Source organism: Lathamus discolor, chromosome W (genome assembly GCF_037157495.1).
Source record: "Lathamus discolor isolate bLatDis1 chromosome W, bLatDis1.hap1, whole genome shotgun sequence".
NCBI lineage: Eukaryota > Metazoa > Chordata > Aves > Psittaciformes > Psittacidae > Lathamus > Lathamus discolor.
Genome location: NC_088908.1, coordinates 24,425,821 through 24,437,373, shown reverse-complemented (window position 1 = coordinate 24,437,373; position 11,553 = coordinate 24,425,821). Strand labels below are relative to the sequence as shown.

General features: G+C 41.9%; 1 protein-coding gene across 1 annotated transcript; it reads right to left on the bottom strand.

Annotated features, from left to right (window-relative positions):
* Nucleotides 1-754: 754 nt before the first annotated feature.
* LOC136004456 (solute carrier family 12 member 4-like) lies at nucleotides 755-11,255 on the bottom strand. Its single transcript, XM_065660944.1, is given in 13 exon segments — nucleotides 755-773; nucleotides 1,491-1,675; nucleotides 2,483-2,590; nucleotides 2,688-2,721; nucleotides 2,723-2,814; nucleotides 2,987-3,156; nucleotides 3,844-4,039; nucleotides 5,110-5,236; nucleotides 6,218-6,322; nucleotides 7,060-7,179; nucleotides 7,544-7,642; nucleotides 8,693-8,878; nucleotides 11,239-11,255. Coding segments are annotated over 13 exon segments (1,458 nt in total).
* Nucleotides 11,256-11,553: the final 298 nt, after the last annotated feature.

Below are 11,553 nucleotides of genomic sequence, written 5' to 3'. Positions count from 1 at the left end.
TTTGTGGCGAGTGACTATTAATCCAAAACAGTGAATGCTTATCACAAATATGTTTTGACACACTCTTGACTGATCTGTTTTTATCTCAATCCTTCATGCCCCACATTAAGCGGGGGAGGTCTCAGTCCTTGGGTGGGAGACCTCCCTGCGTGGGAGACCTCCCTGGATGGGAGACCCACTGTGGAAGGCTAGGTGCTGTAGACTTTTGGGGGAGTGAGTGAGCAGCTGTGTCGTTCAGAGTTACCGGCTAGGCTTAAATCACGACAACCACATATAGTTTTGAAAAGGAATTCAAAACTACAAGTTTTATATTCCTTAAAGTGACATTAATATTTGGCATCTCCCACCTCCTCAGTGATTTGAAGGTGTAGGCTGTAAGAAATGGGTTTTTTAAAATGCCCATTGACTGCCAGAAATAACATCATAGCAGTGTTGTGAAACAAGAGAGCCTCCAAATGAGTAATGTTTCCCGCTTCTTCTGTCATACTCTGCTTAAGATAACAGGTTCAGACCTGTAACTGTTTTCTATCCTGTCTTAGTTCCTGTCAGGACAGCTCTTGTAGTTTGTTACATGCTATTTATGATACTTGGCTTCAGTGGCTAATCCTGCTCCCTTTGAAAACACTGCTAAGACCGTTCAGCTCTTACTCCTTTTCCTTCCTTCCATAATTACATATAGTTTTCCTGCTTTTAGTTGAGAAAATAAGTCTTCCCTCTCAAACATCTTATTGTATATCTAAGTTAAATAACAAACTTACACATTTTCCCACTCTCTGAAAGCATGGAAGAGGAGAGAGTACAGGTAGTTAACACAAAATCCAGCATAATTTCTACAGTATGATTCAGCCTAAACCAGATTTGAATTCTCATTAATTTATTAGGAAGAAAAATCTGGAACTTCGCCAAGATTGCAAAACTGACTGTGTGAACTCTTCATGTAAGATGTGTTACATCAAAGAGGTCATGGGAGATTCACATGTTTTTATACAAAGCCAAAATAGACCTTTCCTTCCAGCTCTTCAAGGGACACACACAGCTAAGGCTGTTGCTATGTCAGTGCTCCTTCAACAGCAAGTCTGTCTTGGAGGGTTGTGTCATACACATACTCTGTTCAGTCATTCATCACTATCTCTACAGAGGCTTCTTCCTGCACTATGCATTAGATACTGAAATTATTGGTCTTATTTTTTAATTCTGATTAGATCAGTGAGATTATCAGTCTGTTTTTTAAATGTGTGCTTTGTTGAGGTATTTGGGAGACAGAAGGAAAGTTATAAGAGAATTTGACTATACCAAGCAAAATATGTGGCATGTGTGCCACATTTAATTGGTGAGAGACTTCTCAGGAGGCTAACTGCTGTCTATTCAGTAGTCAGGTCTCAATGTTTATTGCGCAAGTCTAAACAAAGGATTGGGAGACAAAGATAGTAAAAGCACAGCACAGCTGTAGTTTCAGGAGGTGCGAATTTTTTTACTTAGACAAGACTCACGGCTTAATGCTGATGAGATCTCTAAAGCTTCCCACAGCATTGCCTCGGTTCCGCTTCTCAGCATCACATCTCTCTTTTGTCCAGGTCATCTGGATGTTCTCAGGAACTGGGTCTGTCTCATCTTCTTCATCTGAGTAGAGGCTTTCCAGACATGCCATTGAATGTCTGTGCTTCACCAGCTGAGCCTAGAGGGCACATGAATAACAGAGTAAACTCAGAGACTTTATTTTACGTTCCCTGGTTCTGTTTAAGCAATAAAAGATTTATTGTTCCATTTTATCCTTTATTTTGTACAGTCAATTTAGCCATTAGGACAGCTCTGATACCAGGCATCTGCCCTAGCCAGCGATCTTACACACCAAACTAGCTTTGAGCAGTTTTGATGGGTGTAAGCCATGCAGAACTGGGACTAACAAAGGCCTGTAGCTATACAAGAGAGAGAGACAGTCTAGCTCACATCATGACACGGTCTGAAACAATGGATAAGTCTGACTCAAAATTGGCAACAAAACAAAACTGACGAACACATGCAGAAGTATTAGATCACCTGCACCTGTCATCACTACACTCCCTGACAGTCCAAACTGGAATGAAATCTTCTGTAGGAAAACAGGATATGCTACAAACTGAGACAAACCCTGGACATCCCATATAAAGCAAAAACAGCATCAAGAAGGGGTTGAGACTTAGATCCTCAAATCATCAAGTGTCCTTTACATTGCAAAGGGGAACACACAAATCCATTCCGCAGTATATATGCTGCCATTGTTTTCCTCCAAACAAATAATTTCTAGCACGGTTTTGAAATTACATTCAGGCTATTCAACAACTACAAGCAATTTTGGGAAACAAGAGAGCTACACAAAGTATTTCCTTACATCTTTAGAACATAGGAGTTAAAAATTAAGCAGCAGCTATATAAAACACTACTAGGAAAGCACTTTTTGTCATCTAGCTCAGCAGCCTACAACGATCGACTACAAATTATATACCTCCCTTTCCCTCTCTGTTTTTGTCAGCCTTATTTGCCTCAGCATCTGAAATATCTGCTCCATCGTAAGAGGTCTCTCATAAGTATATGCTGAGATATCACTATTGTGCTGCAGAAATAAGAAAAAAATACTGTGTTTGTAATCAAGTCAGAACCAAATACCACCATTTGCACCATAAAATGAAAAACAGGCTCAAATCCCTTACCATTTCTACCACCTCTACCTCTGCCTCTATTCGGGGTTAATAAAGTATCCAAATCCTTCTTCATCTGGATGCTGTTATCATCCATCTGAGCTACAGTAAAAATTCTCATTTTGCATTTTCTCCAAACCTGGTGAGGGAACACAAACTCTTTAGCGTTTGAACGAATAATATTTTGCTCTGTGAAACAGAAACTTATCAATATATCCACTCTCATTTATCAATACAGGCTCTACCACTGAACCTTGTTTTTTTAACACACGGAGAAATAGTTAGGTGACATTCTTTGACTAGCTCCTTACTTTGTGATGTTTGAGAAGAAAAGGAAGCAACATCAACATGCCTCCATCAAGCACAATCCACCACACGTCAATATTGCCTTCATTGTAACACTCATGGTTGTTGGGGTAGAAAGACACATTTTTGGGAACCAGCAGAGCCAGATGGGCTGCAGTTGTGCAGCGAACAGTACCTGTCCAACAGGGGAAGGACAGTTACTTTCAATTCTGCAATAGTGGTCTATGATTCTAAACAAACAAGTTACTAAGCAAATGTCAGCAAACCATAAAAGTCATTGCTTACATAAAATATGTACAGCAAGGCTTGCAGAGATAGGTCAGACCAAATGACAAAGCCCAGATACAGGAACACAAGCCCTATTTCACGTTAGAAATAGAAGCAGCAATCCTCAAAGCTAAGTATGAGGAGAAAGCAGCTGCTCTGTTCTAATCTAACTGTGTTAAGGAACCGGACCACAGGGGAAGGAGAGATATAGGCAAGGAGAACATTGGCTCCAGTAGTGAAGAGAGATGGACAGGTTTGGACCAGTGAAAATATAGATTATCTAGGAAACAAATTATAGTTTGCCATAAAAACAGTATCTCTCAAGTCCATAGATTTAACCATTCATTAGACAGATGAAATTTAGCTACTAGATTAATCTTTGAAGATCTTTCATAGGTCTTTTACCTACAAGAAGTGATATTCCAAACATAGAACAGTTTTGTGAGAAATTATTTAATTCACAATCGATACTAGAAAAAAAAAAAAGCTAAAAACCAATTTCACAAGGATTCTGTTGAAACCCCCTGTGTGTTCCAGGTGTGTAATAAATGTCTCTCTTCCCAGTATTTGATCACATAGAACCTATAAAGCTCACCTATAAAAGTCTTCCATGACCTTGGATCTTCACTTTATCTCCAGCCGTACGGCCATCCCAAAACCACAGTGTTATGTTTCATGCCACCTAGTCCACAGGACTGGATCAAGTGGTCAATTCCTTCCCAAACTTTACTGGCTACAACTCTTTGACAAAATCCTTTCACCTTCTGAATGTCCATCATATTCTTAATAGTCTGTAAGACAAAGAAAAACCTCACAACCTAAAGGAACTCCTAGTGTTTCTCTATCATGTGATTACACAGTGTAAATTCCTGGTTCACACATCCACAGGTAAAACACATTTCAAAGTAAAGCTTTGCTCATCTGCTTCCCTTAATAAAACAGTAGAGAAAATACCCATTAATTGTGTATAGTACTTGTTTAAACCAACCCAGTTCCCTTCCAAACATAATTATTTCTAACAGATCAAGATAAGGGGATTTTGGTTCTCTTACTCATAACAGTAGTTAGTGATATCTGTGTTACTATCTCACTTTCCATTTTCTAACCCTAAAACACTCACCTTTTAAACCCAAGGTTAATTAACTTCATTTGGACTTCTAGTTTCAGATTCCTATGTAACATGTTATGTTGTTATATTCAATTCACAAATATAAAAGCACCAAACCTATCAGGACTACCATACCCTTTACTTGTTTAAAAAATAAATGAAATCACTCAACACCTATGAATTTGTTTTTCCCTTTGTAACAGTTTTCCTGTATAAAAAGCCTCTGTGGAAGAAAACAGTGATGTGCTGATACTATGCAAATGTAAACAGGGCTATGATGTCATGTTTACACAGTGAAGAAGATGAAATGATTTCTTAACAGATTTTCAGGACCATCCTTTGATGCCTTCTCTAAGAAATTTATCCCTATGCTGGAAGAGACACAGCACGTTTGCTAAGTGTGTAATAACTGACAGTTACTGAAATGTTTCTTGGTATGTTCAGAAGCCTAACCAGTCCTCTTCCCTCCACTGATCAGTATACCCAAACTTCCACAGTCAGTATTTCTTATAAATGAGGACAACTTTTTGCAGTAAGGCTGTTTACACAAGTTGCAAGTGCTGATCATTTATATTCCCAAAGTCACAATCAGCAGCCAAAGTATGCTTGCAAGCCCTTTCCTGAACTGCTGTAGCACTACTCCACTAGTCCTGTATTTTCTGGAAGCCTTACTGATACACTTTTTTCTACCTATGATTATGAAACCTTTAAGTTATTTGCCCACTTTTTACTCTAGGAATTTAAGACACTGACCTGTTCAGCAGCCTGGGCTTCTCCGTAAGTTTCCAAGAAATTCCCTTGGATCACTGACCCTATGATAGTCAAACCTTTACCAGCTTTCAGCTGGGATGCAAGTTTCAGAAACACCAGCAATTGAGTCCTGGAGGAAAAAAAGGGAATTTATTTTTCACTAAGGCTTTAACAAAAACACTTCTAAAACAACTGCCTCTCTCATCCCTTTAATTGTGCTTGAATATTAACTCTGAAACAGCACATTTTTCCTGTATCTCACACACAAAAGGAACTTTAATTAATATTTTATTACTCTTGATTCAAAGCAGATCTGAAGCATTGAGGGAATTCTGCTGCTGCACTGTTTTGACAGTCATAAAACCCATTCATGTACTTAAGAGGCTTGCATTAGTGCTTTATTTACGTGGCTGATTTTCAAGGCTCTTTTAAGTACTATTAAAGCACACACTGCAGGGCTGTCCTTCCACAGCTATCTGGATCCTTGTGCCAAGCAGTTGGAAACATGAGTACTTTCACCTAAACACGGATCCCACCTATCTTCTGTCCCTTAATGTGCTGTCGCACATCAATTAAGTTATTTTCTGCCTTAAGCTATGGTTGAGCAAGTATAAAACTCTCTTCTTTGGTAGATTACTAGTCCTCTTGCTCAGAGCCTAAGAGTTGTGTGATGCATAACTAAGAGGAGGGTGCTTGCCCATTTAATCTACACACAAAGCCAGAGCGAAAAATGTTTGCCACAGTTGTGGTTTTTAATCCTAGAATGATAGCAGTGACTTCTTTGCGCCCCCAGTTCAAATTGCCATATGCCTCTGGACCTCTATACTCAGAGACTTCCACAGTTCCCCCAAATTTCACTTCTGATCTCACCAGCTCAGAGTCCAATTAAAGATCCAAAGGACACAAAAGGTCTGCCCAAACAGGGGCCGCATGGTCAGGCCTGGGCAGTGACAGGACAGCCTACTGCAGGCTCAACATTCATTTTTAAATATTCTGGGCATTTCAATTAATTCACAAAGACCAAATGTGTCTTGGTTGGAGTCCAGTTTAATTCCTAAAGTGTAAGTAGATAATTCTATGACAGTGGATGCTATTAGTCCAAAAGGAGCACCTCCAGTTCTTTGTGTGTGGAGGGCCCTCCTCCAGTCTGAGTAAGGCATATCTTGTTGCGCTGAGTGAAAGACCCCGGATCCCATCACCCCATTCCTTCTCCGCCCTGGGAAGAACACAGTTTACCCAACATATGCTTTCATGAGTGTTTAATTGCACACTTACAGTCGCACTATAGAGAAATCATCACCTTATGAGTTTAATGTGATACACAGCATGCATCACATGCTTATTTATCATTTGTACATATATGTCTGTAATGCCATGTATCACATGAGAAAATGCAAATGTTTCAGTCAAATGTGTATGGCACCACCTTTCTGTGCTTCATTTGTAAACAACATACCACTAGAGAAGACTTCCCAAGCCTATATAAACATCAGGCATGTTAATACCTGATTTGTTAAAATTACATTACACAGCCATACTACAGCCTGACTCCATCAGATATTAACTATCTCAGGCAACCTAATCTGCAGATTCAGTTTTTCTAGGACTGTTGCAGACAGATCTTTGCACCAGATCAACTTGAGTAAGATGGCTGCCTTCAGCTGTTCTGGGCCTGAAGTAATTCCATGTGGCAGACATCAGAAGGATAGATCCCAACCAGGCTTCTGCTTCCTGTGACTTAAGTGTCACAGGAACCTTTAGGGGCTGAACAGGCACTTCAGGGGCTTTTGTTTAGCACTGACAGAATAAAACAATGTAAAAAAACTGAATAAGGGAAGCTCTGTAAGTCATATCTCTGGACAAATCCTTCTCAAAATGTGAAGGCTAGAGAAAATGCATGAAAAAAATAGACCAAATCTCCTTCTCACCCTTTTCCATCCAGTTAATACTTACCCTTGGTATTCAATGTACTTGTAAATCATGCCTGCAATAAGCATAGCTACCAAAGCGTAATACCAAGATGAAATGAACATCAGTGCCAGGCAAATACTCATGCTTAAAAATGAAAGTGCTCTAAAACAAAAAGCAAAGATAACAGTAAGAAGCAGTGTAGAAAAATTTAAAACCAAGTCAATTATCCCCTTGCTTTTTTTCTTTAAATTGTCTGTTCTGAACTTGCAGTGGAAGTAAAGCTTCCAATGAATCTCCCCAGTCCCCAATAGTTTAAGTGTCCTGTTGTCGAAATGAAATTCTCATGCCATTAAATACCTGGGTCTGGTCCACTGTGAATAAATCTAAAGTACATCAATATACTCTTGTCTAGAGTTGATATCCAGAGAAATAAGATGGCCACAACCCTCATGGAGAGGGTTCTTCTGAAACATTCACTGAAGATTACAGTCTAAGCACTGAGCATGCTGTGCCAGCCTTTTCTTACGAGTGGTAGTATATAAATCGAGGCCACCAGTTTGGAGTTCGAAGAAGTGTTTGTACTGCACATGCTAGATTAACAAAGAGGTAACACATCAAGAAAAACCTGCAGGAGCAAAAAAGGGCAAAACCTTTCAGCACACACATTTCTAGATTCTGGAACATATTATAATCACATGAATGATTTACAGTCAAAATGCAGATGTCCTGGTCACATGTGTCTATCCCTCTGATTTTTTACTAGCCTGAACAATCAGTATAAAATAGAACAGCTTTTTAACTAGATCAAGTTAGATCTATCCACAACACCAATGCTAACTTTGCTCTGTGTCCTGGGTTGAGCAGCAGCAGTTATTTTTCTCCTTCTTAGGAGCTAGTGCAGTGCTGTGTTTTGATCTTTTGGCCTGGAAACAGTGCTGATAACGCCGATGTTTTCAGTTGCTGCTCGAATGTTTGGTCTGGCCAAGGACTTTCTGAGCCTCATGCTCTGCCAGGGAGGAGGGGAGGCTGGGAGGAAGCAGAGACAGGACATCTGACCCAAACTGACCAAAGAGGTATTCCATACCACAGCACGTCATGCCCAGGACGTAACGGAGAGTTACCCGGGAAGGGAAGGGAAGGGACTGCAGGGTTGGAGGAGGTATCGGTCGGTGCTCGGCTGGGGGGAGCGGGGCGAGTTATCAGTCAGCTGGTGCTGAGGTGTTGTATTCTTTCCTCTTGTTATTTCCTTTAGCATTATTATTATTGGTGGCAGCGGTAGTGATTTGTGTTATACCTTAGTTACTAAACTGTTCTTATCTCAACCCGTGGGAGTTGCATTCTTTTCAATTCTCCTCTCCGTCCCTCCAGGAGCAGGGGGAGGGCAAGAAGGGGGGGAGTGAGTGAACGAGGTTTGTGGTTGGGTTTAAAAATAACATTTTCCGAAACAAAACAACATACTAAAAGCATGTTTATTCACAGAAAACAGCAGAGCAGAAACAAGTAGATTTATATGTACAGCCTGAAGTTAAAGAAATCATAGAAATAATAAAAGTGGATCTCAGGTTTCAGTAATTTGCTTTATTGTTTTAAGATACGGTTCTGAAAGACAATCAAAATAGCAAAATTCGAGAGTACCATTCTTCCTCCCTTAAATAGCAACCTGCCTGTTTCTTACATTGAGAGAATAGGAGCCACCATGTCAAGTGAAGCAATAAGGATTCCCAGCTCAGCAACCAGTGTTGTTAACAGAAGAGCCCATGTTGGTACACCATTCACTTTTCCATGAACAAAAACTTGAAGAAACAGAAAAATTAAATGTATCTTACAAGTATTGCAAAAGGTTATATTGAGAAAAAGAAAACTACATTAAAAAAAACCAACAATAGCAGTTTTCCTACATACGTCTTTCAAATCAAATTTTTCTAATGGCTTTCTGTGCTTCACTGAATTAGATAGAATTGTAGAATAGTTATGGTTGGAAAGGACGTTAAAATTGTCTAGTTCCAACCCCCCTGCCATGGGCAGGGACACCTCACACTAAACCATGTCACCCAAGACTCTATTCAACCTGGCCTAGAACGCAGCCAGGGATGGGGCATTCACCACTTCTTTGGGCAACCTGTTCCAGAGCCTCATCACCCTCACAGAAAATAATTTCTTCCATAAAGTTAACTGAACTTCCCCTGTTTAAGTTTAAATCCATTACACCTGATCCTATTGCTACAGTCCCTGATGAAGAGTTCCTCTCTGTCATCCTTATAGGACCCTTTCAGATGCTGGAAGGCTCCTATGAGGTCTCCACGCAGCCTTCTCTTCTCCGGGCTGAACAGCCCCAACTTCCTCAGCCTGTCTTCATATGGGAGGTGCTCCAGTCCCCTGATCATCCTCGTGGCCCTCCTCCAGACTTGCTCCAACAGTTCCATGTCCTTCTTCTGTTGAAGACACCAGAACTGGACACAGTACTCCAAGTGGGGACTCACGAGAGCAGAGCAGAGAGGGGCAGGATCACTTCCTTTGACCTGCTGCTTATGCTCCTTTTGATGCAGCCCATGATACAGCTGGTTTCCAGGCTGTGAGCTCACAATGAAGCTGGCTCATGTTCAGTTTCTCATCTACCAAAGCCACCAAGTTCTCCATAGGGCTGCTCTAAATCTCTCCTCGGCCCAACCTGTAGCTGTGCCTGGGATTGCTACTGTCCTGGGATTACCAGGAGCCGTTTTGCTCCTTCTTAGTAACTGGTGCAAGCTCTGTGTTTTGACTTCCAGCCTGGGCAGAGAGCTGATAAAGCTGCTAAGATTGAAGTGGCTCAGATGGACTTAGACTGGCAACGTAAAGGTGAATTTTTTTTAGCCCGGTGGGCCCATGACGCTTCAGGCCATCAGGGCAGAGATGTAACATACAGATGGGCCCGTGACCGAGGGGTGGACTTAACAATGGACACTATTGCCCAGATTATTCATGACTGTGAAACATGTGCTGCAATTAAACAAGCCAAACGGTTAAAGCCTCTCTGGTATGGAGGACGATGGCTGAAGTAAAAATATGGGGAGGCCTGGCAGGTTGACTATATCACACTCCCACCAACCTGCCAAGGCAAGCGTCATGTCCTTACCATGGTGGAAGCAACCACCGGATGGCTTGAAACATATGCTGTGCCCCACACCACCGCCCGGAACACTATCCTGGGCCTTGAGAAACAGATTTTGTGGCGACATGGCACCCCAGAGAGAATTGAGTCAGACAATGGGACTCATTTCCGGAATAACCTTATAGACACTTGGGCCAAAGAGCATGGCATTGAGTGGGTATATCACATCCCATACCATGCACCAGCCTCTGGGAAAATCGAACGGTACAATGGGCTGTTAAAAACCACACTGAGAGCAATGGGTGGGGGAACTTTCAAGCATTGGGATACACACTTACCAAAGGCCACCTGGTTGGTTAACACTAGAGGATCGGTCAATAGAGCTGGCCCAGCCCAGTCAGAACTTTTACATATTGTAGAGGGGGACAAAGTTCCTGTGGTGCATATGAAGAATTTGCTGGGGAAGACAGTCTGGGTTATTCCTGCTTCAGGTAAAGGCAAACCCACTCGTGGGATTGCTTTTGCTCAGGGACCCGGATATAATAAGTAATGTTTATTCTGGCCAACGACTCTGTGAGTCTCATGCTCTGCTGGGGACAAGGGGAGGCCGGGAGGAAGTAGAGACAGGACACCTGACCCAAACTAGCCAAAGAGGTATTCCATACCACAGCATGTCATACCCAGGGAGGTAACTGGGAGTTACCCAGAAGGGCACACTCTCTCTTTGGGGGGGTCAAACTCTTTCGGCGGTGGTATCGTATTCTCTTGTTATTTTCTCTTATCAATATTATCATTGGTGGTAGCAGTAGGGATTTGTGTTATACCTTAGTTACTGGGCTGTTCTTATCTCAACCCGTGGGAGTTACATTCTCTTGATTCTCCTCCCCATCCCTCCGGGAGCGGGGAGGGTCGGGGGGGGAGGGGTGAGTGGACGAGCTGTGTGGATCGGTTTAAACCACAACAGCTCTGAACCAAGTGTTGGAACTTGTACTTGTCTTGGTTGAACTTCATGAGACTGTCATTGGCCCATCTCTCAAAGTATGTCAACATCTCCCTGGATAGCATCCCTTCCCTCCACTGTGTCAAGCAAACCACACAGTTTGGTGTCATTAGCAAACTAGCTGAGGGCTCACTCAACCCCACTGTCCATGTCACCGAAAAAAGATCTTGAACAAGATTGGTCCCAACACCAATCCCTGAGGGACACCACTCGTTACCGGTCTCCAGCCGGACATTGAGCCATTGACCACAACTCTTTGTGTGCGGCCATCCAGCCAGTTCTTTATCCACTGAGTGGTCCATCAATCAAATTGAAGTCTCTCCAGTTTAGAGACAAGGATATCGTGTGGGACAGTGTCAAACGCTTTGCACAAGTCCAGGTATATTATGTTAACTGCTCTACCCCTGTCCATCAGTTCTGTAGCCCCATCATAGAAGGACACCAAATT